At 36.9% G+C, this 25105-nt stretch overlaps 9 protein-coding genes across 16 annotated transcripts; 3 read left to right on the top strand and 6 right to left on the bottom strand.

Annotated features, from left to right (window-relative positions):
- Positions 1 to 582: 582 nt before the first annotated feature.
- On the bottom strand, positions 583 to 3795 carry LOC103828173 (serine/threonine-protein kinase tricorner). Of its 2 annotated transcripts, XM_009103778.3 has the most exons (12): positions 3507 to 3795; positions 3230 to 3404; positions 3049 to 3132; positions 2497 to 2958; positions 2311 to 2390; positions 2050 to 2134; positions 1822 to 1953; positions 1568 to 1681; positions 1383 to 1430; positions 1207 to 1291; positions 1072 to 1128; positions 583 to 986 (listed from the first exon to the last, which is right to left on the bottom strand). In XM_009103778.3, the coding sequence occupies exons 1-12, from the start codon at positions 3740 to 3742 to the stop codon at positions 826 to 828; spliced, it is 1719 nt and encodes a 572-aa protein (XP_009102026.1). In that variant the 5' UTR covers positions 3743 to 3795; the 3' UTR covers positions 583 to 825. The 2 variants fall into 2 exon arrangements, with proteins under 2 accessions (XP_009102026.1, XP_009102027.1); XM_009103779.3 differs by lacking the exon at positions 1383 to 1430.
- Positions 3761 to 5250, bottom strand: LOC103828174. 3 transcript variants are annotated; one of them, XM_033276183.1, is made up of 3 exons: positions 5110 to 5250; positions 4451 to 4558; positions 3761 to 3797 (listed from the first exon to the last, which is right to left on the bottom strand). In XM_033276183.1, exons 1-2 carry the CDS (start codon positions 5218 to 5220, stop codon positions 4475 to 4477), a joined length of 195 nt encoding a protein of 64 aa, XP_033132074.1. In that variant the 5' UTR covers positions 5221 to 5250; the 3' UTR covers positions 3761 to 3797; positions 4451 to 4474. The 3 variants fall into 3 exon arrangements, with proteins under 3 accessions (XP_033132074.1, XP_033132073.1, XP_009102029.1); XM_033276182.1 differs by lacking the exon at positions 3761 to 3797 and adding an exon at positions 4105 to 4383; XM_009103781.3 differs by lacking the exon at positions 3761 to 3797 and having other exon boundaries at positions 4207 to 4558.
- A 138-nt stretch (positions 5251 to 5388) lies between these two features.
- Positions 5389 to 6437, top strand: LOC103828170 (H/ACA ribonucleoprotein complex subunit 3-like protein). 2 transcript variants are annotated; one of them, XM_009103776.3, is made up of 4 exons: positions 5389 to 5474; positions 5550 to 5630; positions 5967 to 6009; positions 6121 to 6433. In XM_009103776.3, exons 2-4 carry the CDS (start codon positions 5577 to 5579, stop codon positions 6216 to 6218), a joined length of 195 nt encoding a protein of 64 aa, XP_009102024.1. In that variant the 5' UTR covers positions 5389 to 5474; positions 5550 to 5576; the 3' UTR covers positions 6219 to 6433. The 2 variants fall into 2 exon arrangements, with proteins under 2 accessions (XP_009102024.1, XP_009102023.1); XM_009103775.3 differs by having other exon boundaries at positions 5429 to 5474; positions 5545 to 5630; positions 6121 to 6437.
- LOC103828172 (5' exonuclease Apollo) lies at positions 6410 to 8025 on the bottom strand. Its single transcript, XM_009103777.2, is given in 4 exon segments — positions 6410 to 7245; positions 7317 to 7624; positions 7687 to 7724; positions 7726 to 8025. Coding segments are annotated over 4 exon segments (1263 nt in total). The 5' UTR covers positions 7968 to 8025; the 3' UTR covers positions 6410 to 6570.
- Positions 8026 to 8134: 109 nt separating this feature from the next.
- On the top strand, positions 8135 to 9775 carry LOC103828169 (serine/threonine-protein kinase 19 homolog). 4 transcript variants are annotated; one of them, XM_009103773.3, is made up of 8 exons: positions 8135 to 8321; positions 8393 to 8466; positions 8590 to 8643; positions 8739 to 8831; positions 8898 to 9017; positions 9090 to 9161; positions 9243 to 9320; positions 9407 to 9775. In XM_009103773.3, the coding sequence occupies exons 1-8, from the start codon at positions 8183 to 8185 to the stop codon at positions 9596 to 9598; spliced, it is 822 nt and encodes a 273-aa protein (XP_009102021.1). In that variant the 5' UTR covers positions 8135 to 8182; the 3' UTR covers positions 9599 to 9775. The 4 variants fall into 4 exon arrangements, with proteins under 4 accessions (XP_009102021.1, XP_009102020.1, XP_018508682.1 ...); XM_009103772.3 differs by having other exon boundaries at positions 8563 to 8643; XM_018653166.2 differs by having other exon boundaries at positions 8563 to 8643; positions 9090 to 9165; positions 9407 to 9724.
- A 659-nt stretch (positions 9776 to 10434) lies between these two features.
- LOC103828168 (mitochondrial import inner membrane translocase subunit TIM44-2) lies at positions 10435 to 13629 on the bottom strand. The gene is made up of 14 exons (XM_009103771.3): positions 13378 to 13629; positions 13169 to 13278; positions 12984 to 13067; positions 12819 to 12894; positions 12535 to 12579; positions 12077 to 12433; positions 11929 to 11997; positions 11749 to 11813; positions 11593 to 11661; positions 11439 to 11511; positions 11260 to 11364; positions 11088 to 11159; positions 10937 to 10999; positions 10435 to 10834 (listed from the first exon to the last, which is right to left on the bottom strand). Exons 1-14 carry the CDS (start codon positions 13450 to 13452, stop codon positions 10709 to 10711), a joined length of 1389 nt encoding a protein of 462 aa, XP_009102019.1. The 5' UTR covers positions 13453 to 13629; the 3' UTR covers positions 10435 to 10708.
- Positions 13630 to 14658: 1029 nt separating this feature from the next.
- Positions 14659 to 15460, top strand: LOC103828166 (proline-rich receptor-like protein kinase PERK2). The gene has a single exon (XM_009103769.3). The coding sequence runs from the start codon at positions 14705 to 14707 to the stop codon at positions 15326 to 15328; it is 624 nt and encodes a 207-aa protein (XP_009102017.1). The 5' UTR covers positions 14659 to 14704; the 3' UTR covers positions 15329 to 15460.
- Positions 15461 to 15734: 274 nt separating this feature from the next.
- Positions 15735 to 17741, bottom strand: LOC103828167 (shikimate O-hydroxycinnamoyltransferase). The gene is made up of 2 exons (XM_009103770.1): positions 17022 to 17741; positions 15735 to 16869 (listed from the first exon to the last, which is right to left on the bottom strand). The coding sequence occupies exons 1-2, from the start codon at positions 17427 to 17429 to the stop codon at positions 15976 to 15978; spliced, it is 1302 nt and encodes a 433-aa protein (XP_009102018.1). The 5' UTR covers positions 17430 to 17741; the 3' UTR covers positions 15735 to 15975.
- LOC103828165 (signaling peptide TAXIMIN 2) lies at positions 17448 to 18997 on the bottom strand. The gene is made up of 2 exons (XM_009103767.3): positions 18502 to 18997; positions 17448 to 18297 (listed from the first exon to the last, which is right to left on the bottom strand). Exons 1-2 carry the CDS (start codon positions 18597 to 18599, stop codon positions 18174 to 18176), a joined length of 222 nt encoding a protein of 73 aa, XP_009102015.1. The 5' UTR covers positions 18600 to 18997; the 3' UTR covers positions 17448 to 18173.
- Positions 18998 to 25105: the final 6108 nt, after the last annotated feature.

Below are 25105 nucleotides of genomic sequence, written 5' to 3'. Positions count from 1 at the left end.
AGTAAAATTATACAAATATAATTATATATTTCATAAATAAAATTATATTAATTTAAATAAATACGCACAGGAAACAACCCAATTTTTATTTTGGAAAACTTAATATTCAGAAATAAATATTATAAAACATTTAGTTAAATTAGTATTAATTAAATTAATTTTGTAAAATGAAGTGTGTAGTCAAAATATTTTAAAAATTAAATGGATATCTATTTTATTTGACAGTTAAAAAAACTAAAAAAATTATCATAAATGCAACGTATTTAGATCAATATAAAACAGTTAAAAGAAAAAAAAATATTTTATTTTGCTTACAAGAAAATATTAAAAAAACAAACTTTGACCACCATATTTTTCATTGTTGAGAGACTCATTGTTGATGCTCCAAATGCATTTTCTTGTGGAATATCTAATGAATTTCATTGACTATATACTAAACTCATAAAAGTCAATAGCAGAAAATAGAAGAAACATGATTTTCATCCTTTAATTAAGTAGGAGATGCAACATGGTTAAATTGATAAAATATGTAATCTCTTTTTTACTAATTTAAGATTTTTCCAAGTCATAGTTGGAACACTATTGAGAATAATATCCAATATATATACAAAATATAAGCATCCATAGTTTTATACACACATTCAAAACCAGCTTGGTTTTTCTTTGAAGAAAACTACAATCATGTAAAAATGAAACAAATAAAAAAAGAAGAAGTATATTTGCGTGTCAACAAAGACGAGACTTTGTTGGTCTTGAAAGCAGGAGTGGTCGGACACAACTCAACTCCAAACAAGACAAGTTAATTAAACCTTGTTGGTTACTGTTTTAGCAAGCTTCAGATTCTTCCTGCTTAGGCCTCACTTCAAGTTCTGGTGGCAGAAGTTTCAGAAAGCTTCCCTGAACCACCGGAGGAACAGGCGGAGGTCGATCACCAGCCGATTTCGTCGTTGTTTCCGGCGGATCCGATGTCTCTGATGATCCACCATCTACGTAACGGTTTAAATACATAACATTAGTGAAAACATAATCAAAATTGATCTTCCAATATGCCAAAACAAAAAAGATATGTACCGAAGAGTGATTTGACCATTGGTGGTCGCTTCGACTTATTCTTCTTCTTTAACTCCGCTACAAAACATCATCCATTAGTAACAACATTCGAATAACTCAAGAGAGAAAGAGACCAGTGATCAAGTGTACTCTCACCCATTCCAGGAACTTGGTAATCATTAACGATCTCAAAGTTCTTGTAAGTGTACCCTACAAAGTTTATGTCCTTTGACGACAGCATCTGCAGAAATAAAACCGGAATTGAGTAAAACATAAATGAATCTTTAACAAGAAAGCAATCTTGAGTCTTTGCAGGGAGGGAGTAGCTTTGCCTTCCTCCATGGGCCAGACTTGGATGATGTCTCAGTTTGCGATTCTGACTGCATATATATATATATATATATATATATTACCAAAAGATTAATGATCATACAAAACTAATGAGTAACCAGAGAACTTATGCTTATTTATCAAAATAAATAATGATAAAAAAGAAGAAGAAGAAGATTAGTTGTACCTCGTCAAACTTTTCAAAATTCTGAGTGTCTAAATCGTCATTGACCTCGGGAACAAACGCTGCATCCATATCGAATATGGTATCCCAATCAACAGTTTCAAACCATGGATGAGCCTGCAGAAAATGGACAAAACAACTCATGCATCAAACAATCTCACCGGTAGAGATTGAAATCTTATATCCATACTCAAACTCTCCGTGCTTTTAAACGAAAAACATTTTTTAAAAGAAGACCAGTGTAAGAAGGGGCACACCTTGAGTTCATCAGCACCTTTGGAACCAAGCCTGCGTCTGACACTGCACAAAAGACTGTTGATCAGATCTTTTGCTTCCCTTGACAAGACTGCTTCCTCTGGAAACTTCAAATGACTTTTCCAGTTTACTATCTGCAAACCAAACAAAAGAGTTTGTTGTCAAGGTCACATTCCCATTCTTGTCTTTATTTTTCTATACATAATGATTACGAGAGCGTGCTATATTACCTTTCTACAGGTTGACATAGGATCATCTGCATAGAAAGGAGGATACCCTACTAGCATTTCATACATGATAGCTCCAAGAGACCACCTACGTACATATCATTTTATTGAGTAAACTGAGATTAGCGTCCTACGCAAGGTGCAAATATGTAGACAGTGTCGCCATATTCTTTTTAAAACAGAATAGAAAATATCAAAATCTGATGGAGTATGTAAGCTCATAATCTGTGATAATTCACTGACGAAAAGAATATATATTCTTACCAGTCACACTCCATTCCATAGCCTTTCTTCAACAGAACTTCTGGAGCTATGTAATCTGGTGTTCCAACTGTCGAATAAGCCTGTCATTGTTTCGTGTATTTATCAAACACATAAAGAGAGACAAACTCCATTACGTAAAGGGAGAAGCAATAGTTAAGAGTCAAAAGGTGAATTTTGAAGCCTTACTAGCTTTCTCCTGTTCTTCTGCCAATGTTCAAGCTGTTCCTGCTGTGTTCTTTTTGGAGCACCTGATCCGCCCTCTTGCTCCGTAGTAGATCCGTTATTCGGATTGTTTGAAAATTCGTTTTCTCCAATGGCACTGCAGTCCAACGGTTTACACAATCCGAAATCCGACAGTCTGAGATGCCCATATCTGTCAAGCAACAAGTTGTCCGGCTTGATATCCCTGTGAATGTAATTGTGCCTGTGGATGGACTCGATAGCAAGAACTGTCTCAGCGACATAGAACTTGGCTTCCTCTTCTGTCAGAGTATCTTTGCGCATCAGCAGAGTCATCATGTCACCACCAGGAAGATACTCCATCACAAGGTAAAGGTGGTCATCATCTTGAAATGAACAATAAAGCTTAACAATGTAGTTACTGTCCACTTCCGCAAGTAGGTTCCTCTCTGCTCTCACATGTTCAACCTTGATTTGAAAATATATAAGTTAAGAGTCAGGAATGAGTGATTGGTTCACATACAAGACACCAGCATTAGATAAGGGAAGTCTCATCACCTGGCCTCTACGAAGCATCTCGGCCTTCTTGAGCTTTTTCATTGCATAAACTTGACCTGTCGTCTTTTCTTTACAAATTCTAACCTACAGAAACAGTACCAACAAGCAAGAACAAGATATCGTTTGATAACCACCCGAAGAAAATAAATTGTATTCCCCAGTGAAAGATGCAATGCATTACCTCCCCAAAAGCACCTTTGCCAATCATGGTAAGCAAATCAAAATCAGCAACGCCTAGCTTATGGCGCTGAAGGCGCATGTACTCTGTCTCCTTCTTCTCCAGAAACTTGAGAAGATTGTTTTGATCTTCTTCACAAACATCAGCATCTGCCAGCTTCTGCTCTAGCAGGCTTCGCCTGTTTAATATCAACAACCAAAAACAAAACAATCACCCAATGGCATAAAAAGAAGAAGAAAGAATTGTACATTCTTGGTTTAGAATATAAGGTATATAATACCTTTCTTTCCTCTCTTGAAGAATCTTCATCTGCTCTTTGTAATGATTCTCAATGTACTGTTTAGCAGCTGCAACTTTCTGCTTGGTAGTGTTAGAGACAGCTTCTTCATCAGTTTCCACGTTTGGTTGCTCATCGGCAGAGCCATTACTACCTCCACCACCACCACCGGAACCACCTTTATATCTGGATCCTCCACGCATCTGCCGCTTCTGAAACCAACCCTTTGCAGAATCCATTTCGTTACTCTCTTTTTACCCCAAACCACACAATATTTCAAATCATTATCATCATCTACTACGGATTGAAAGCGTGAAAATCAGCACAAATATCAGTAGAATTCAGATGTGCCAAACAAATAAACATGAGAAGCTAAAAAGCTGAATGATCGTGACAGATACAAAACAAAGTAGGAAGAAGAAACAAATCTCCAATAGAGAAAGAGAAAGAGAAAGAGAGGAATGGAATGAGCGTGAATGTCTCTGGAGCCCATGATTTATAATTGTAAATAATGCATTTAAAATCCAATGTCTGCCTTTGTTCTCAGCGTCATTTTCTCTCATTCTTTCATGCACACTTCTCTTTCTTTATTCACTTAAAATAGCGATGGACTTATTATTACTATCTGCCTCCACTAAAAAGCTTTGACTAGGTTTGGTAGTCGATAGCCAGATCAGTTCAAGATTCAAGTGTCACACTCAAGTTGCAGGAAAACCTTTTATAAACTCTTTCAAATCACTCAACGTCTGAATTTAAAAAAAAAAAAACCTCAACAAACCCCATGAATGGTTGAGAGAGTGTTGTAATGAAAACACACTCTGGTCTGCAGCTGCTGATACAAATACTGAAACACTTTTGGGCTAGCTATCGTCTCCATCATCAATCAATAACACGGACTCTAAGCTAAGCTTATCAAGCAGAGATAAAATCATCGTCTCGGCACTCACAATACAAGTCAGATGGAAACTTGTTTATGATTTAGATGGTCTGATCACCGGGAAAGAGGGCAGCCTCAGGACTGCTTCTTCTGTCTCCATTGGGTCCGATCTCAGAATCTAAGCCAAAACAAAAAAAAAACAAAAAGTGTTATGACATATTCATTAATTCAAAAATAACGTGTACTCAGAAACCAAAAGGAACCATGGGAATACAGAATCAGACTACAAACTGATGTTACATGGAATGGATACATTGTAAGCAAAAATCAGACTACAAACTGATGTCAATCCATCCTCTTCCTAACAAGAATGTGTTCAAATTGTTAATGGCTTCTTACTATATGAATTGAAGAGTGAGCTTTAGAATTCTTCACTGTGCACCAAAAAAAAAAGAGTGAAAAAACAACCTGCCGTTTTTAATCTGAAGCTCTTATAGTTCAATGGGTCCGTTTACTAGACAGAGAAATGCTCTGATGGCGTCTTTGTGTTATTTCAAGCTAACATAACTTTACACTCTTCAATGAATCAAATCAGACATTAGAAGATTGTCAAATTCAACACTTTTGATTCAAAAAATAATTCAAAATCGAAATCCAAAGCAGAGCTCAATTCGCAAGAGTAATCAGGGTAACAATTTACGGTGGCCAGAGAGATCATTATTTTTTTACCGGGTCCTGAAGAACAGGTTTGGTGTCATCGACGGCAAGTCTGAAAGGAGGTTTCACAGTTTTCTCTTCCGCTTTAACAAAACCCGAGGCCTTCTCTGTAGATTTCCTCATCGTTTTCTTCGCCGGAGATGGCAGTTTCGGAACAATTATCACCTTTAGAGAAGACCTTCAGAGGTTAGAGATCGTCGGTGAATTTGTTGGACACTCGTGCAATAATGACTGGGGCTCTTCGTAGTCGGACCTTATTGGGCTTACCAATATTTATTGAAAGCCCATTACTTTTTTTAACTTTTGTATACGTTTACGGTAAACCTCTGAGTTCGTGCTGCTGCTCCTCTTGAAAAACCCTAATCGACATCTTTGAGGTGCCATCTTGTTTCTTACTTTCTTTTCGTTATCGTCGTCTTTGCTGATGTTTGTTCGTTTTCTTGTTAGCACAGTGATTCGTTGAAAGCAAAGGACCAACCATGTATCTTCAGTGCTATATCAACGAAAATGGCGACAAGGTTTACACCACTAAGGTACCACCCCCTTTCACTTTTCTCATCTAGTAAATGCTTTCTTGTTCTTGTCACAAAAATCTATGTTTTATGTTAGAGATTGTAATTTTAAATATATATATTTATTACTTTCCGAGCTTGTTTTTGAATTTGCTTGTTTAAGCTCAGCCTTGAGCAGATAGATTTTATTTCCGACACATTGAGAGCTTGGTATTGATTGCTTTACCTTTTTTTTTTTGTATGCACACGTTCAATTAACCTTTAGCATTTGGTTTTCCTCTGCTCGCTATTGTTCACTTTACAAACTCTGTTGTTGCTTGATTACTTAAAACATGAATCAAATTTAATATTGTGCAGAAGGAATCACCGCTCGGGTTAGCCACTGAATCTGCCCATCCAGGTGAGTCTAGCTCTTTACATACAGACCCCTCCTCCCTTTGTGTTTTCATAATTTGTTGAAGGAAACAATTTTCTGAGTTTAAAGCAATCTATCTTTGTGCTGTTGTTGCAGCCCGATTCTCCCCTGACGATAAATATTCAAAGGAGAGAGTTACATTGAAGAAGCGTTTTGGTCTCTTACCCATCCAGGGCGCACCTGTCAAGTACTGAAAGGCCCTAAACACTCGGGGCTTCCTTTGGCTTTTGATGTTCTTCTATTGCTGTCTCTTAATTTTAGCTTTGACTTTGTACTGTCTTGTCTCCAAATAGTGTGTTCAGAGCAATTTTCGTCAACCTTTAAAAATGAGTGATTTATTTTCAAGAGTGCGAAGATTGAAGTTTGATTAATCAAACAAAACCACTTAATGTAATACTTATACCATTTATTTATGCCCCTCTCCCTCTCAAACAGAGAAAACGTCTTCTGTCATCATTGCAGTAGACCATTCACATTGTAATTAAGCTTTGGTAAAATTAAGAAGCCGTTCCATGTTATACACACTACCCAGAGCCCCAAGTAATGCTAATCAACCTCTGCAATTTTGGCGCACTTAACTTGTATACGTGCTCTCTTCTTCTTGTTTCTCCTCAAACTCGAATGGCCATCTCCCTTTCTCCATTTTTCCTTTTTCGAATTTATTGTCTCGTCCTTGGTAGAATATGACTTGATCCTAACAGCTCGAAATTGCTCTCTGGAGTCAGGCCTCAAAAGAAGCAACTCTGGAGGTTGGCTAACACCGCAGACACGCCCAAAATAGTAGAGAGGGTCAACATAGCATGAGGATGAAACCACGATGCCTTTCATGCTCTTGGGCTTGACAAGATTAATGAACTCTCCAATCTCGTCGTAGCAAGAGTGATCAGAGTAGTTGACCGAATACATATTCTCATGGAACATATGCACTGCCCCTTGTAGTAGTAGTAATTCTCTCTGTTGAGCTGCAGGCTTCCTACCGTTATTAGCGGTAAGAAGAGAAGCAGAGAGATTGGCATCTCCTTTGAAAGGTGTTTTGAGCCATGGGAGACCCGAAGGCATGATGCCGATGGTTGGGCACATCAGATTGAGCCCCTCGAGCGTCTGAATGCTGAAACTATAGCGAGGGACAGCACGGACTCTGGTAAGAGACGTGTCAGTGGTGAAAACGTCTTGGAAGCCAAGGAGGTGCATGGTGCGGAGTCGCTCTGGCCAAACCCAAATCTGGATAATGACTATGTAAGGCACAACCTCCTATCAACACAAACTACACAAAGAGGTGAAAGGAAGAGAACCTTGATGTTGAGAGTACGGGAGAGATGAAGGAGAAGATCTTCCTTGCCGAGAGAGTCAACTCCAATGACGATATCGTGGGAAGGATGAGAGAGGATAAGGTGGGCAATCAGATTGGCAGCGAGAAGACGGGAAGGGAAGGAGTAGATGGGATTGCAGTAGGTGTTATCCAAGTAGAGAATGTCGACGGGGAAGTCGTTGACAGCAGCGAGGAGAGTGGTCCTTGCTTCCTCATCATCACATTCCCAGCGGAAGTCACCTGTGTAGAGAAAACATCCGAAGTCTCCACGGAAGATGAACATCACCGATCCTAAAACCAAATCCAAATCATCAATCGAGAAAAAGCAAAGCAAAGCAGAGATGAGATGATACCGGGGCAGTGGTGGGCGTGGATGGCGATGAAATGGAGGAGAAGGGGGGAGCCGGAGGGAGAGAGATTGCCAGGAAGAAGAGAGGGGGAGGACGCGGAGCAAGGAGAGGTCGAAGCCGGGGAATCGGGAGGGGAAGAGGGAGGCGGTGGTGCGGGAGCAGAAGAGAGGACCGTGGGACCAGCCGGCGGAGAGGCCGCGAGTGTGATCGGAGTGCATATGAGTCAAGAAGTAGGCTTGACTCCCACTCTTCCACCGGTCCACCGATATCAAACCGCTCTCCATCTCTGTTATTTTGATTCTGATTTCTTTCGCCCCCTTTCAGTTTCAAATCGCGCTTCCTTTTCTCGACGACGACAACATTATTTGGGTCGTTTTTATTGGGCCTATTGTAATTGGTTCTTTTTAATGGGCTTACTTTATTGTATTAAGGCCCATTATAATTGTTTCACCAACCTACTAGTCATAATATTCAGACAAAACTATAATCTCTTCCGGTTATGCATAATGAAATGCAGAATAATTGCACAAATCCGGAAACCTCCGCCGCCGCTGCCGGAGGAAAGAAGCGTCGGCGAGAGGAGGAGGAGGAGGTTGGTTGCAGTCATGCTGCGAATGAAGATGAATGTTTTTCTCTCCGTGAGTCCTCGAATCCTTCCCCTCGATTTTGATTTTGTATGTAGCCTGACTTTGGGATTATATGTACGAAGAGGATGAACTTACCTTTAGCGATACTTCTGTGGCGCTTCGGATGATGCGGTCTCAGTTTCCTCGCATTGACCAGGTTCGTTTCAATCTGTTATTAAAATCAATTCGACATTCTCTCTTGTCTTAAAATTGGAGTCCCGGTCTCGTTTACTTTGTCCCATCAACTGCTTAGGCTTCGGTGCCGCCATTCATATTACAGTCGCAATTGTACAGTAGCGTCAACGATAGAACCCAAGTCGATAGAGAACTTGAGGTATTATTGCTTTCCCTCTCTCAAATCCTTGTTTCTCATTTTTACCTTCCTCCTATCTTTCTTTCTTGTACTAATCAATTTTGGTTTTGGTGCAGCGGTTACGAAGGGACAAAGTTGTTCGTGTTTTCAAACTCAACACCGGACAAGATGATCATGCCATCATCTTTTTGGATGACTATCTTAACCAGGTACTTTCTCGTGTATTTTACTTTTGAAAAGCGATAATCCTTAATCCACTCTAATATGTTTTTAAGGTGGATCGAATAGCCAAGAGGATGGAAGAGAAGAAACAGAGTGATACTGATATTTTCAAGTGGTTCAAAGAACATGTCCTTGATTCTAAACTTGAACCCAGTATTGCACATCATGAGCTTGTGAGACTCCTCTCTCTATACTGATCTTGTGTTTTTCTCTTGTATAGAGTTTTCAACTAAAATACAATGCAGTGTTCGCTCTTATCATTGGGTGGAGAGGTGAAGGATGCTCACATCACTCTCTTAATTAACGCTGGCCTTCTCGTATGTAAATATTAATAATCATATCCTCCTCCTCCATTTGTTCTTTTTTTTTAACACTCCATACACCATTTTCTCTCTCAGACACGCCAACTTATCGATCCAGACATGTACTGGTTCGCCATTCCCGGTATTGGCAAACTGTGGAAGGCTTTACTGCAGGTAACCTCCTCAAATAAAACAAAACTTTTCTTCCTAAGTGATCGTCAACCTTTTTCTCTAACTCTCTCAATCTGATATATGATCAGGGAAGGAAGGAGCTACTCTCCTTGCTAAAGCGAAAGCGACATAAAGAGATGTTCTTGGCCGAGCTTGAAAAGAAACGACTCCGCTACTCTCCTCTTGATATGAGATTTCACATTCGAGATCTCATTGGCTCCGGTCACCTCAAAACTTTTCAAACCACTTCTGGTTTGGTTGTTCGGGTTTCAACCGACTAACCCCTATTTTGACATTATATACAATGTTGTCAATTCATCCGATTTAGCTCATCATCTTTCTTGTTAAGTGAAATCTCTTTATTGTTCATTGATAAGAATTTATAAAGAGTGAAGTTAATAAATCCATAGACGATTGTTTTTTTCTTCTTCTTACAGAATAGTTGAAATTGTACCCTTTCTTATACACACATAAATTAACTACTAGTATCTCTGCTTTGATTCTGTTGATGAACACTTGGGCTCTCTCGTCTATTCCCTTCTCTAGAACCAATTCTGGCTTATGGACGTATACAACCCCTTTTTAGAAAAACACTGGAGTCTGTCTCAAAGAGACTTCTCTGGTCGGTGGATTGAACGGTTGTCGGAAGCTTATGTACTGTACAGGGTTAGGTGTTTGGTTTTGGATCTCCGAGTCTGGAATTTGGCGGCTAAGCTCTTCCATGCTATTTTGGAAGCTTATAATTCTAAGGCAAGTGATGACCCAAGAATGATGGCAAAGATTCAGAGGAGAGAAGAAGCTCAAAACTCAAGAGCGAGATAAGGAAAGATTGATTATATACAAGTTGGTGTTGAGCTTAGTTCGGAAGACGCAATAAATATTCCACTTACTGCTGCTACTTAAAATACTCACTCATTAGTAATAATAAAAAATCTGGTAATCAAACCAATTCTGGATTGTGTAGATATATATATATAGTTAACCGTTTTTCCTTTTATATAACTTCGAGATGAAAATTATATAAAACTGGAAAGCAGGCCATTTTTTATGTCACAACTTACTGATAAAAATGAAGACAAAAACATAATGACAATCAATAACGAATTGTAAATGTTTCTTATTTTCCGAAGAGTGTATTATCCCCTTAGGACTAACAGAAGTAAGAACCCTTCAAAAAAGAGACATGGTGGGGACTAATCAAATACATGTCAAAACTTATAACCCAAAAACATGGGAACCTCAATTCTTCCCGAGGAAGAAGAACACGAAAAAGGAGGGAAACGAGTGGGCAAGATTTTGAGTAAATAATACTCTACTGATACGTTGCAGAGAGCAAGAGTGAGAATGATATAAAAGAGGCTTAGCTTTAAGGTATAAACCAAAGAACGATTTTAAATGAGAGCTTGAGCAGCACCAAGTTTACATATATCTCTGAGCCTCCAAATGGGATACATAGATTCCTCCCCTGCCTCCACTTGTTGCATTGCCCACTTGTAGTACACCGAATGTATCGTGTCCTACATCCATCACACACCCAACATAGTTTTAGAGCAGTGTAGATTAATATAATGCTTTTCTGGTTTTGATTTATATCACTGGTACACAGTTTCTATACATACCTGGCCTCCTTCTTTGATATTGCCCTTCTTGTCACGAACACAGAAGATTTCTTGCGTTTGGAACTGTCATCAAAGATGATGATACAATCCATGAAATGCACATCTTAACAAAAGTATGACCTCTCATAATTTAAAAAAAAAAAACATTTACCCTGACTATGATTGTGGGTATAGTTCCCATCATCTTTGTCTCTTCAACTTCTACTTCCGATATATGCAGAATCTGAACAACACAACAAAAAAAAAATGAAGCCAACTGACTCACGGGCTTTACATGATCTCATGGTGTGAACCAAGTTTTAACAAAACAAAACAACCTTTACCTTGTGATCGAAAAAAAGATCATGGCCTTTTAAAGCTGCGAGCTCTGCAGTGCACCGTTCAATCACTTCCGGGCTACAATACTTCTTCAGTGTCTCAGCATCTCCCTGCCTCGGACATGGGAGACTAATCAGAGGCCACAAAAAAATCAAATACGGGAGTGTAGATGATCCATACTAACCTTGCTATATGCACTCAAGACTGGTTTGATGGCTTCATGAACTTCTGCAGCAAAGTCCGTCAAGGAGAACGATCTATGCAAGAAAGTGATAAAAGAGTTATAATTAACCGAGAGGGGGCCACATTTTTCAAACTAATTACTCAGCATCACTTACGGATCTCGGCGGCGTATCTCCTTATAAGTTGATCCAGAATCTGTTTCGTTAAACACTGCCTCATTTAAGCTGCCAAACACAACACACATATATATAGGTTGTTGTAAGTAAGTTCATATTTAACGAAATAATAAGGTGGGAGCAGTTAGAGCATACTCCTGAATTTTGTGAACAATGGGATTGTCACTGGTTTCCCATCTTTCCACAACATCCTCTGCAATCTACACAGTCAAGATGCATTTGCCAATTAACAAGTACAAAACAGTATCATCAAAGAGACTATTGTAACATAAGATCTCTGAACGAAATGAGTAGAGAGAGAAAATGGTTCGTTACCTCTTGGCTCTTGTTGACAACAGGCTCACTTATCCCGCTTAGACGTTTAAAAGCAGGATGAGCTTGCATCTAAACCAAAATTCAAAGTAAACAAGAGAAATATAAAACATGGCATAAGAGGAAAAGACGAAGAGATGGTCGCTGTTACCTTTTCTCTTAAAGATTCCCATTTCTTTTGCCACTTGGACTGTTTTGTTGGAGTAACAACCAGATCAGTTCTTGTACTTTTCACACCTGTAAATGGTGGGGGAGGCGTGTATTCCAGGTGCTTCTTTTTAGGCGTGCCTCCTCGCAACTCATCCTTCACAATGTCAATTCCCTTCCTCGCTATGTCAAGGGGCGAAGAAATGCTCGATTTAATTTTTTCAAATAATGTATGTTGACCTCCCTCAGTAGTGCCTGATTGCTGCTGCTGCTGGTGGTTTTCCTCTTTAGAGTTTCCAGTGCCTGATGAACTTGCTGACTCTGCATTCTCCTCTTTACCAAGCTTGAATGACTCCTTCACCTGATCACAAAAAAAGAAAATGCATAACCAAATTTAACACCCAAAAAATTGCAACAATTGACCACTGAAAGCACTAAAAAGAGCGGGTTTCCAGCTAAAACCTCTTCTGTGGCCGCTGAGAACGTGTCTTTCACACTTGAAGAGACCTGCGCCATCAAAGCTGTTTGGTAAGAAACAATCCTATAGTCTTCAACAGTGTACAGAGTTTGGGTCCTCATACATATAAATAACGTTCATAAGTACAGCAAACGGTTTCAGAAAGAGGTAAAAGAATAAGCACATTCTTAACACAGACAAACCAAAAACAAATGCAAATCCAGCAAAGAAGAGCTTAGGAAATAATTGCACTTGTTCTATATAAATATCGATAATGCCGCTCTAGTACCTTCTTAGCTACAGATTCAGCCTCGGTCCAGACACCATCAACTTGCTTGTAGAGCTGCTCAGTCTTTTCTTTTGTTCTGCGATTGTTTTGTTTTTTGATTTCATTCATAAGAAGCTTCCTTTGAAATACAAAAGTCTGTCTCAAAGTAAGATGAAGAAAACTTACTTAACTTTGAGGTCCTCTTTGACACCTTTAAGCTCTTCTGCCTTTTCCTTGAGCTCCTTGACTGTTTTTTGGAATTCAGGATTGCTGCGAAAATGTAAACAACAACAGTGTAAAGAGAGTCTGAACTAACAACATAGAATCACAAAAAGCATAAATAACGATTGGCATCAAAAAGAAGACGATACCTTTCAGCTTCCCCTCTAATTTTCTTGGAGAAGTCGCTGAAAATGCTGAACCGGCGATTAATCGAACACCCAATGGCTGGCATGAACCCTCCTAGTCTTTCTCCCGCTCTCTACAAAAACCAAAAAAAAAAAAAAAACCAAATCGAATTCAGCCCGGTTCGCAATCACAAACAGTAGAAACAACAAATCGATACGATAGACGCACGGACCCGTTGATGCGCCAATCGGAGGAAGAGAGGCTGCCTTGTGATGAGTAAATCTCGAATCAGCTTTCTACTCGCCATTACAACGATCCTCCAAATTCGAAAAGATGAAAATTTTTGCCTTGAGAAACAAACCAATTTGGCCTTTAAGCCCTAAAGATGCAGCATCATTCGCTAAACCTTCTTCTGGGGTTTCTCTTTCAGACCTGTTCGGTAACACGGATTACTATGTTCCGGACATGTTTCCAAATTCGCTCGTCTCTGTTTTTGGGCCATTAGCCTCATAAAATAAGTTTATGAGGCCCATAACATTGAACGATTGAAACCCCCTACAACTTTACGTATTCCACCCTCAGACTGTTTAACTTTTCACTAAACCCCTCAAACATGTAAATGTGTACTTCAAACCCATCACCCCAATGTATTATATTAATTAGCACTTGTTCTCAGGTATAAATGAGATTTAGGTCATGTAACTACTATTTGATTTATTCAATACAAGAGAAATACAACAAGTAGAAGAACCAGTTTATGAGTCAGGGCAGACATATCCTTGAGCCGGCAAGAAACCTCATCACCACCATGAGCAAATGTTTCCCCAGACGAGGATGACTGGCGGTATACTAAGGACATTGTTGTGCATATACAGTTTTTCGATTGTATTTTTTGATACTTTGCTTGAAAGGTATCTAACAGGACAAAAAAAAACATGTGCCTTGCATATCTGTACAAATGATACTGCCATCTACAAGCCACACCACATACATTAATTAACATATTGCACTTTGGGTAGGGATCATCAAACTGATAATAATATAGAAAACAGAATCACCTGGAATATAGGCAGTACAGTGTCAGGATCCCTAGCCGATACCACTCAACAAGTGGAAGTTCATTCATGAGAGAGGTAATAGACAAGCAAAATTCAATCAAACAAACAAAAAACCTATTAGAATATGATCCCCACCACCAGCCACAACCGAAGAGATAGAAGTTCCAAAGGTAACAATGATGTCAAGGAAACTCAAAATTCTGCAGAGCAAATTCAGGGACCAGAATGCATATAAACAGTCTCAGTGTCGGAGATAGTAGCAGGTACACAGACGATTCAGTAATTAGCCGTTTGTGAATTTAATAGCACTGGAGTGGAGTATAAACAATCAACAAAGTCTAATAGAAATTTTTTAAAAAGGCTTAGCATGAGAGTCAAGCAAGTACAAGCGCACACGCCACCACCAATCATGCTTTTACACAACTACAAATAGGCTTCAAACTCATATGAAATTAACTCACATCACCTTTGCAGCAACATCATAATATACATACGTACCAAATGGCTGACTATGTTCAATTCCCCTTCTACCCACCACCCTCCGATCAACATCCCCACCCTTCTCCATTCCCAGCTCCACCGCATCACCCGCTTCAACCACCGCCTCCTTCTTCCTACATTTCCCCACCTCCTCCGCATCACCCACTTCAACCCCCGCCTCCTTCCCACTTTGTTCCTCCACCACCACCTACTCCTCATTTCCCACCGCCACCTTATCCTCGTCCCCATCATCCACCCCCTCCACCTCACGTTCTTCCACCACCACCACCACCACCACCGGGGCACCATTCAACTGTTATAGTTGTGGTTGTTGTCTCTCTTGGCGGTTTGTTTTTTCTTGCGTTCCTCGCTGCTGCTCTGTTCTGCTGTGTCAAGAAAAGAAGACGGTCTTCTCAGAAGACTGAAATCACCAAGTTTGATGAACACCTCAAAGTGGAAGAAGTCATAGTTCCAGGACCCCATGGCGAACCACCCAGAGTGGTCATGCTTGAAGAAGACATTCATTTGGAAGCGGATATTCTCAAGTCTGAAAAGCTTAGCAGAGCTCCTCACCTTCATACAACCGGAGGACACGCAATTGATATATCAGAGCCAAATCATCACCTTACTGAGCACAAGTCCTAACTCAGGAGACCGGAAACAAAGAAAGATATATATCATCAGGCCTAAATGTAATCAATCATCTATTCCACCATCTAATGAATAATGACAATTTATGTTAATCAAAATCTTCAAATCCAAAAGTTTATAGCACTCTGTTTTTGTGTCCTGTCAATTAAACAAACTCCATACCACTCTATAGCACACACAAATAAAAAAATATTCACTGTGTCATATGTTAGGTTATGGCTACATGGAACCACTTTACCATCTCCAAAATGTTTACAAGAACTAGGTCAAGTCTGATACTATATAACATAGAGTATAAGAAACCTAATACAGAAAGTAACAAAAACAGTTGTTATTGCAGGAAAACTAACAAGAGAGGGGATGAAGCATTGAGATAACCAAACTATTAAGGCATGTGTGATAGGACAACACTTATCATCATCAGTATAAACATAAAAGCAAAAGTTCCTACATGACCGATCCAAATGTTACAGAACCACCACAAGTACCAACTTATGTGTGACATAACTTTTATTGTACCCTCCAAAATACAGGATAACGAATCATCTGCGACAATTAAGCAACAAAAAAAAGCCCCACTTTTTAAGTGGGGGGAAAAGGAGGAATCATCGTCATCATCTTCTTCTGCTGGCTTGTCTCTGTCATATCTCGTACAAATACTTCTCAAACAGTTTCATGTGTTCAGTTTGGAGAGCAATGGCCACGGATAAGCTGCCATCATTTGTAGGACTTGGTACCACAAACGACAAACCCTCGTATGGGATTCCACCAGGTCCCATAAATATAGGACGCCCCCAACCAAAGTCTGCATCGTAAATTGGTAACCTGACCCAGCTCGTGATTCCCAAGTTTGGACACTTGTAGGTATGTGCACCTCGGACCAGGGCTGAGAGATCAGGCTGCATCTCCAGGTAGTCGAGAGCTGACCTCAGATAGTTATCGTCCATGCGAGCCAAAACATCATGGATCAGTCCAGCAGCATACCAGGTTGGCTTTGACAGCAGATCCCCCGCAACGGCCAAAGGTGTGGCAGTGAATATGACGTTGCCAAAGTAACCAGGGGGCAGCTGAGGACGCAGTCTTGACCTTCCATCGGTAGCAATGTACAGTTTGGTCTCCTGATCGTCCGGAAGCCCGCGGGCCTTACCCACAGACCTCCACACATGACCAGCCAACATCTCGTAGGAGCTGTAGCTAACCGTGTTGCCGTCCTCCTTGGCTTTAGCCTTGAGGGAAACAAGCTGGTCGCGAGATAATTTGAAGATGGAGACGGTGGTACTGTCAGGGGATGACTTGGAAGGATCGAGAGGGATCTTCATGGAGGGGGCAGGCTGGTACTCAACGTGATCGAAAGCAGGCTGAGGAGGGTCCCTGGCGCGGAGGAGGGTGCGGTCAATGAAAGGGGGAATGGTAAGGTCGAGACCGCGAGCCATATCAGACCAGGTGTTGATGAAATGGAGACCGGAGAAACCGTCGGCGGCGTGGTGTTGCATACCAACACCAAGAGAAGCTCCACCACATTTAAAATAGGTCACCTGTCAACTTTGGTATCAATATTCACTCGCAACTAATAGTATTATAACTATAAAGAAAGGCAGTTGTTTGTTCCCAAAAGATAAAAAAAAAAAAAAAAAAAAAGAAAGACACGTTGAGATTCCAATTAACAAATTAAAAAAAAAAAGCTGACCTGGAGAACGAGGAGCGGGAAGGAATGAATGCCAGGGGAGTGATCAACGTCGGGGATAAGCTGGCGGAGGTCGAGGGTGGGAGCGAAGTCTCCGAAGTCGTCGATGAGGGAGGGAGTATCGGCGACGACGAAGAGAACACCGGCGGCGTTGCAGTCGATCTCGATACGACCATCGTCGTCCCTCTTCAAGCGGCCAGCCATGGGGTAGAAAGGGACCAGGGCCTTGGCGAGGGCCTCCTTCATCACCCCAGGGTCGAAGAAATTGGAGGCGCCGGTGGGTCTGTAGAAGTAGACGCTCGGAGTGTGGAACCTCGGGATGACCAGGTCAACGTTCGAGTTCCACAGGTAAGTGGAGGGGGTCTCGCCGGCGGGCCGGACCATGGTGGAATCGCGGATGTTTATTTTCATTCTTTTCTTTTTTATTGATGATACAAATTACAATACACAACAATGTTGAGAGATCTCGATTCCGATTGAATTTAGAGATCTGAGAATTAAGAGGAGGAATGTTTGGATATATATAAATAAAAATGGGTGGATGGCGAGACGTCGTTATCCTTCACCTACCGCGCCCGCCTACTCTCTCCTCTTTTTTTCCTTTTTTCCATCTGTCCATCCGCGCTCCCACCAACTCTCTCCGTATTGCGATAATTCTCTTCTTTTTTTTTTTCCATTTCTGAGTGTGTTGGGGTTGGTAAACCCCACACTTTGGATAACTCTCCCTTCTCCTCCACCTTCTCTCTCTCTAGACTATTAATATCTCCTAAGCCCAATTACACTTTGGGCCCAAAACATTTGACCCACATCTTCGAAATATGAGACAAGTTGGTCTTCTTCGAAACCAACGATACTCATCATTCATGTTTAGTTCTGGCGGTTCTCTGTAGATTTTTAAATGATAACCGTTAACAATTTTGGGGGTTTTATCATTTACGCAAAATCAGTTGCCACTTTCGGTTGGCTTCTTTACTTCCTGGTAGAGGAAATTTTTTGGGGGCGGGTCAAGAAATAAGCCTTATCTTAAGAACATTTAACATTCTAATATTACCCAAAAATTACATTAAAAAAATAACAATTTTCGCGACAAAATTTAATTTAGTAAAGAAAAAGAAGATTAATTTTTTTTTTTTTTACAAGTAATGGAGTCTAGTCTTAACAAGGGATGGAGTGGGTGAACCAACGGAGGACTTTGACAGGAAGTTTGATGAGATCCACGGCGAAGTTAGCCAACGCAGCAAAACAGAAGCAACATGGGCACAAACAACTCAGTATCGTCCTGTCCAAACATATTATATAATTCTATCAATTTTAGTCTGAAATAACATTACCTTATTTTTTCTTTAAAAAAAAAGTAGATCTAGGGGATAATTTAGGAGAGGAACATAACCGAGAGAGAGATAGAGCGAGAGGGAATTGGATCTATGAATTTATATACACAAACATAATAATATAAAGAAAAAGAAAAAGGTAATTTAGTTACCCAATGATCCAGATGACAGCACCAACAAGAGATAGAAGGAGAGCGACAAGTGCAAATGGTAGCCCCAACAAGAAACCAAGTGGCCTACATTCTCCCATTCTTCTCTTCCCTTTTTCTCTCCCAAATTTAGAAGCAGACCACAAGTTCTGTTACGCAGAGAATGAGAAAGAGAAACAAGAGACTAGAGGTTTTAAACTAAATCAAAATCGATTAATATTATTAGTTCCACGACTCTGCTTAAGACTTTGTTTAACCCCCGTGACCACGCGGCGAGATTGAAACTACGATATTATCCCTGCGGTTTCTTTTTCTTTACTTGGATATAGTGAAAGTCAAGGGGGCTTTTTCGGTTAGTCAACCGTTTATGGTTCAGACTACTTGTCTTTCTGTCCGTCTGGGAAGTCCGAAGCTTCCTCTCTTTTTTTCCAAAGAGCAAAAGTTGAGTCAACAATGTGCCTTTATGGAAAACTTCTACGATCTCGTCAACTTTTCAAAATACCTCATTGGCTGAGTAAATACTAGTATCATATTTTTGTAGTCTTTATAATTTGCATCTCAATATCTCCAAACTTTCAATTCGATTTGATTTGCTTCAAAAATATGAGTATTTAGTTTTCTGGATATTTGAAAACTTATATTTGCGAATATTTACAGATATCATCTATTTTATTCAATACAAGTAAATTTAGAAAAAACTATACAAGTTTGTATTAAAAAATATATCTTTTACATAATATAAAATAAAAAATAAAGATTAGTGAAACTATATGTTCCATAAATTTTCAAAATTATTTTTTTAAACATAAAATTTTAGAAAATTGTGTTTATAAGGATTTTATATTCTTTTCTTAATTTAATACTTTTATAAATAAAACTAATAAAACTACATGTTAAAATAACAATTAGATAAAATTATACATTAACTTTAAGGTGATTATCCAGATATTGTTTCGTAGTAATATTTAGTTCACTGTTCCTGTCTTCTTGACATCTTGAAAGCACGTGAGGGGATGGATGCGTTTATATATTCTGTGTAACATAACTTGCAAATAGGCTTTTTGGTATTAGTCTCAGAGATTTGAGATTTCCCTATATGTACTTGTGGGTGAAAGAATATACTCAGATATTCTAGTCAATTTGTAAATACCCTGTAATCTAGGAGTATCTTACTTATATCTAACTGTCTCTTGTATATATGTACCTCGTTCTATGTTAATCAATCAAGAAAGTCTTACGACTCACTTTCAGTCCTTCTTTGCAGGTTGTTATAGCAGACGAATCACATTTTCTCGGGCAAAGGTATATCATCCCCTCATCGCTTTGTCTACCAAGCCTACTTTTATGTTATCTGCTGACTGATAAAAATCAGTTTTTTTTGGTGCAATTGTGAAACTTTTGTTACATTGTTAAATGAGTAATATTCTCATTGTGTAGTTTTGACAATAAATGAAATTTTACGATTTTAACAGAGCGATTTAATTAATTTAATTGAATTTTAAGTTTTGGAATATTTTCTAAATTAATTGGTTGATATTGAATAGTTAAGATATGCATAAATTTAGGAGTGGCATTGTCTTGTAAATAACTCTGAAAATTAAGGGAAAATTCTATTAGGTATTTTGCTTTAATAGTATAGACTAGATTTTGATCCGCGCTTTCAAAGCGCGGGTTTATTTTTTTTTTTCAATTGACAAATATTTAGTAAATGTCATATTTTCATATATTTGTGTTTTATTTTATAAAAGACTTAAACTTTTTATCTTTATTTATCGTATTTTATTTTAAATGATTATTTATATTTAAAAAATTAAATTTTATTTTTTTAATGAATTAAGTTGGTATAACTCTGATAAATTAATTTTATTATGGGGTTAATATTTTAATTAAAAAATTATATACTTTTAATAAAGATTTATACTTTTCAATAAAAAAATTCAATTATTTTTATGAATGTTTAATTATATTAAGAAAAGAAAAAATAATAATTAAGAATAGTTGAAAAAAAATTATTTGAACTTGGACTCAATGGCCCAAAGGAAAAAAAAAAGTAAGAATTGAATCTGATTTTTTAATAGGCTCAAATGGCCCAAGAGAGATTTGATGTGGGCTGAATCCAAAAATAATGACCCAATATAGATTTGTTATTAATATTACTTAATTGCCCTTAAGGAAACATGCAATGTTAGTGAAGGAAAGGGCAGGTTAAGGTAATTATGACAATAGGATCCTGCTTTAATAGTATAGATTGTGAATTTATGAAAAGAAATGGGTCTTGGCCTTGTTTCTGATTAATGAAGAGTATGGAATTTTGTCCCACCTCGGTTGAGAGGGAAGAAAAGGAGCAATATATATATATATATATATGTTCCCATGACATGAGTGTGTAAAACGGCTCAGAGGAAGAGAGAGCTTCCCACGCGCGTGCCGCCGCTGGCGGTTCGGCGTAGGCGTGGGCTTGGGTCTTGGTAGAGGGCCTCCTGTCCAATAAGATTTTTTTGGACCAAGTTAAGCTCAATGTTTTACCATTTAATTTCCGAAAAAAACGGTATGCATTTTATTTTAAACAACACGTAGTTCGTTTAAAAACAACACGTTGTCTTTCTTCTTGACGATAAGTTTAAACGAGAAAATATCTTGCAGAGGAAGTTTCGTAACACCTCGCCTCCGAGATCCTCGCAAGATTCCCGCCAACGTGCACACGTGCTGCATCAATTACTGAAAGTGACTCGTCTTCTCCTCTTTATATACTCGTCTCCTCCTTCATTTCTGATAACGTTTTTTACACAGTGAAAACCAGTAAATCCCTTCGCGTAAGTCCGAAAGTGTTTCGTAGATTTTTAGTTCGACAGGGCGTTCATGAGTGAAGCATGAATAGTCTACCATGGTTTTATCATGGGACTCGATATTCATACAGTCCCGTCTCACTATGTCTCTTTTGAATCGTCTTTTCCTTAACATCGCTTTTACTATTTCGTTTATGTCAAACCGGTTTTCCGGCTTCTACACCTTGATGGGTATATGTTCATTAGCCGAAGGAAGACAAAACAGAAAGAATGAGAGCAAAGGATCAGAATCTAAGATAGTTAGAGCTATATCCACATCTACGCAGCCTTCTCCTTAGCTGCACGTAAACGATAGCAAAAAGCAGGTGTTATCGAATTTATTCCATATTTTCAATATTTGTAGAACCAAAAGTCTTGGTATTGCATATTCTTAGAAGATTATTAAGATATAGTGATAATTCTATAAGTTTTAATCTAAATTTCTAAAGTCTTTTTATTACATAATTGTGATTAATAAAAACCAAAAATTAATAAACAAAAAATTATTTTATAAAAATTTTATTTTCACATTATTTTGTCTACCATTTTATTTTATTTAGAAGTAATATAGCTACAAAGTTCCCATAATTTGTTTCAAATCACATGTCACACTTTCTCACAATTTTTTTTGATTTAGTGTTTAACATAACACACACAATTGGTTAACCAAAAAAGCATCCTTAAATTATCTCCAATCATCAAACTATCTTATCAAACACTAATTCATTTAAAATTCCTATTTTAATTTATATATTTTTTAAAAATAATATTTTCATTTAAAAAAAAATTCTAAAATACATTTCTATTTTAATTAAATATTATTAACTAATTAAATACAGAAAAAATAATATCTAAAATTTTAAATAATGTGATGTCATTATTTTAGACATATATACTTAATATTAATTAATGTGAGATTCAGTAATTTTATTATATCAAAATAACATGATTCTACTTTTTATAAAATTTGTTAGAACTTTGTTATCATACATTGTAACAGTTTGTTATGCCACAAAAAATATATATCATTATTTTATAAATAAATTTCTTTTAAAATCAATTTATATTATATTTTTCATGTTTGACCTTACCAATTGTCGAACTTATCATCTATATTGATATTTTGCATCAGTACATTTGTCTTCGTGTTATAAAAACACAGGAAACTAATTAATTAGCAGTCATAGTAATATGTAAAACATATGTATTTCGACAAAAAAAAATTAAGTACATAAAAGTATAAAATAACCAAGAATACAACAAATAAGTTTTATTATTATTCACTCGTGTTTTATTTATGTATCATTTTTTTCTATTAAAAAGCATTCAAATTTTATTATAATCAAAACAATATCAACAAAATCTTAACTCTAGTCTCTTTATTAATATATTGTTTCCATTTTTCAATTTATATTGTAATAAAAAAATTCATTGATTAATATTATTTTAAATGATTTACCATATAATTTAGTTATAATCAAAGCTACCAGAATTATATTAATAGAGTATTAAATTTTATCTAGTATTAACATAATGTTCCATTTTTTATTTTTATATTATAATATTTTTTCATTTATTAATATTATTTTAAAAGACTTACTATCATAGAAAAATGGCTGATTTTTAAAAAATTGTATATTTGACTAGTTTACATTCATTGGGCAAAAGTTTTGAAGATATATACATATATATATATATATACATATATGTGTATAAGAAATATTATTAGGTTTAGGTTAATTATTTTTCCGTAATCAATGATTTATTGTATCGACTATTAATAGAAATATGTTTAAAATCATTGATAAAATTATTTCTATAACATCATATGTATTTATATGTATATTCTATATTTTGTATAATGAAATATATGATATTTAATTGTTTTTATAAAAATATGTTAATTCATCTATGTTTAAAATGTTTAATTGTTTGTTTGGTAATATAGATTAGATTAAGTAATTCTAGGATTAATTTCTTTTTAAAACTTAGATTAAATAAATGAAAATTCAAATATCAACAACCAATCAAATTAAGAGAATTTATTCTAAATTTTATCTATGAATGGGCTTTTTTCAAAATCAACCTAAAATTTGGAGTCAATTCCAAAACCAACCTCTTTTTTTTTGTCATTACTATTCATCCTTGAAAGTTCCAAATCCTCCTTATGTTTTTCAATTATTTACCAAAGTGCCATTATTAAATAATTATTTAATAATTTTGAAAATGAGAAAAAACCTATTACACCCTAAACATTTCTTCTTATTTACAACAATACCATTATCATCAATTTTCCAACCACCATAAACCACCATTTTTGAGCTCTTAAAACCTCAAGAATTCAATTTGTAACCACTTTTTTCTCTTTCTAAACTAACAAATCTTCATTTTCTCTCATTTCCTCTTCATTTTCATCTGAAAATCTTTCATAACTTCCATTTTTGTAATCTAAACTTTCATATTTTCGAGTTTATTCAGTGGTTAGTCGAAAAAGGTGGTTCTTTTTGGTCATATTTGGAGCTTGGACGGTGGTAAATGGTGGAAACGAGCTTTACACAAAAAAAAAGATAACTATTTACTGGGTTTTTGTCATTTTTCATATCTCTGTCGCGATAGTAGACTGTTTTGTATGTCTACTCTTATGTGTAGACGTACGATGCGATCTATTGTTCAACGCACAGGTTACTTTTGCAATTGACCAAAATAATTTTTTTTGTATAGTAGACTTCCTTAGAAGTCTGCATCTTAACCTTTGAAAACAAAAACAAAAAAGTAGGTAGACTTACTAAGAAGTTTACGTAAAGAGGTTAGTTTTTGCATTTGGCCAAACTCTATGCAACTTTTGACTTTTCATAGTAGACTTCACGAGAAGTCTACATTATGTAGACTGCTATGAAAGTCTACAAAAAGTCAATTTTGCATTTGACCAAAACTTTAACTCCGTTGAATAGGTTAGTTTTGTATTTGACTAAAAGATTATATAGTTGACCGAATCAAAAAATAGTGTAGACTTCATATTCAGTCTACTATTCTCAGGAAAAAAAAACGTAGATTGCATATGAAGTCTACTTTTTTATTTTGGTCAAATGCAAAACTAACCTTTCGAATTTGGGGTAGACTTCAGTTGAAGTCTACACATGTGTAGACGTTCATATCAATCTATTTGTACAAAGTCAAATTTGGTCAATTGCAAAAACTAACCTGTTTTAAAAAATTAAAAAATGTAGACTGTAAATGAAGTCTCCTTTGGAAAATCAAATTCTGGTTGAATTCTGGTCAATTGCAAAAACTAACCTTTTCAAAATGTAGACTGAAAATAAAGTCTACTCATATAAAATCATAACTTTTTTTTAAATACAAATGATAACCCATGGATTTTTCAATTGCAAAAACTAACCCTAATTATAGACTAACTTGACAGTCTACAAACGTAAACTGAAAAAACAGTCTATTATTATGTAGACGGATTATAAAGTCTACATAGAAAAATCTATAAAAGATGGATTTGTGTATTATTCGTAATGTATTTTCAAGATTTTTTAGTTTGACAGTGTGCGTTAGTTAATCCTAATGGTCTTGAGGTATTTTGAAAATATAATCTTTTATAATTATTAAATTACCAACATTTTGATTTTACTATCTAGTTAGCTAATAAGTGTAGATGTCTTTATAAGTCTACTTTATAATTTCAAAAGTGAAAAGAGAATACTTGTTGTGGTTGAAGAATGTTAGTTTATGGAAGAGTGATATGTAAGATCATTTCTACGTACCTTGAGAAAAAA

The sequence above is a fragment of the Brassica rapa genome, chromosome A07 (genome assembly GCF_000309985.2).
Source record: "Brassica rapa cultivar Chiifu-401-42 chromosome A07, CAAS_Brap_v3.01, whole genome shotgun sequence".
Classification (NCBI taxonomy): Eukaryota; Viridiplantae; Streptophyta; class Magnoliopsida; order Brassicales; family Brassicaceae; genus Brassica; species Brassica rapa.
This window is presented reverse-complemented; position numbering and strand designations above follow the sequence as displayed.

What these genes read in the sequence shown, in the direction of transcription:
- LOC103828173 (XM_009103778.3), bottom strand. Translation starts at nt 3,742, where the DNA reads ATGGATTCTGCAAAGGGTTGGTTTCAGAAGCGGCAGATGCGTGGAGGA. An exon ending in AGAAGAACAGGAGAAAGCTA is followed by an intron (nt 2,391 to 2,496) that starts GTAAGGCTTCAA and finishes AAACAATGACAG; the next exon opens with GCTTATTCGACAGTTGGAAC. An exon ending in AGTCTGGCCCATGGAGGAAG is followed by an intron (nt 1,292 to 1,382) that starts GCAAAGCTACTC and finishes TTATTTCTGCAG; the next exon opens with ATGCTGTCGTCAAAGGACAT.
- LOC103828174 (XM_033276183.1), bottom strand. Translation starts at nt 5,220, where the DNA reads ATGAGGAAATCTACAGAGAAGGCCTCGGGTTTTGTTAAAGCGGAAGAG. An exon ending in AACCTGTTCTTCAGGACCCG is followed by an intron (nt 4,559 to 5,109) that starts GTAAAAAAATAA and finishes GTTTTGGCTTAG; the next exon opens with ATTCTGAGATCGGACCCAAT.
- LOC103828170 (XM_009103775.3), top strand. Translation starts at nt 5,577, where the DNA reads ATGTATCTTCAGTGCTATATCAACGAAAATGGCGACAAGGTTTACACC. An exon ending in ACAAGGTTTACACCACTAAG is followed by an intron (nt 5,631 to 5,966) that starts GTACCACCCCCT and finishes AATATTGTGCAG; the next exon opens with AAGGAATCACCGCTCGGGTT. An exon ending in CACTGAATCTGCCCATCCAG is followed by an intron (nt 6,010 to 6,120) that starts GTGAGTCTAGCT and finishes CTGTTGTTGCAG; the next exon opens with CCCGATTCTCCCCTGACGAT.
- LOC103828169 (XM_009103772.3), top strand. Translation starts at nt 8,183, where the DNA reads ATGCATAATGAAATGCAGAATAATTGCACAAATCCGGAAACCTCCGCC. An exon ending in GTATTGCACATCATGAGCTT is followed by an intron (nt 9,018 to 9,089) that starts GTGAGACTCCTC and finishes AATACAATGCAG; the next exon opens with TGTTCGCTCTTATCATTGGG. An exon ending in TAATTAACGCTGGCCTTCTC is followed by an intron (nt 9,162 to 9,242) that starts GTATGTAAATAT and finishes TTTCTCTCTCAG; the next exon opens with ACACGCCAACTTATCGATCC.
- LOC103828168 (XM_009103771.3), bottom strand. Translation starts at nt 13,452, where the DNA reads ATGGCGAGTAGAAAGCTGATTCGAGATTTACTCATCACAAGGCAGCCT. An exon ending in TCCGATTGGCGCATCAACGG is followed by an intron (nt 13,279 to 13,377) that starts GTCCGTGCGTCT and finishes TGGTTTTTGTAG; the next exon opens with AGAGCGGGAGAAAGACTAGG. An exon ending in ATTGTTCACAAAATTCAGGA is followed by an intron (nt 11,662 to 11,748) that starts GTATGCTCTAAC and finishes TGTGTTTGGCAG; the next exon opens with CTTAAATGAGGCAGTGTTTA.
- LOC103828166 (XM_009103769.3), top strand. Translation starts at nt 14,705, where the DNA reads ATGGCTGACTATGTTCAATTCCCCTTCTACCCACCACCCTCCGATCAA.
- LOC103828167 (XM_009103770.1), bottom strand. Translation starts at nt 17,429, where the DNA reads ATGAAAATAAACATCCGCGATTCCACCATGGTCCGGCCCGCCGGCGAG. An exon ending in TCCCGCTCCTCGTTCTCCAG is followed by an intron (nt 16,870 to 17,021) that starts GTCAGCTTTTTT and finishes CAAAGTTGACAG; the next exon opens with GTGACCTATTTTAAATGTGG.
- LOC103828165 (XM_009103767.3), bottom strand. Translation starts at nt 18,599, where the DNA reads ATGGGAGAATGTAGGCCACTTGGTTTCTTGTTGGGGCTACCATTTGCA. An exon ending in GCTGTCATCTGGATCATTGG is followed by an intron (nt 18,298 to 18,501) that starts GTAACTAAATTA and finishes ATGTTTGGACAG; the next exon opens with GACGATACTGAGTTGTTTGT.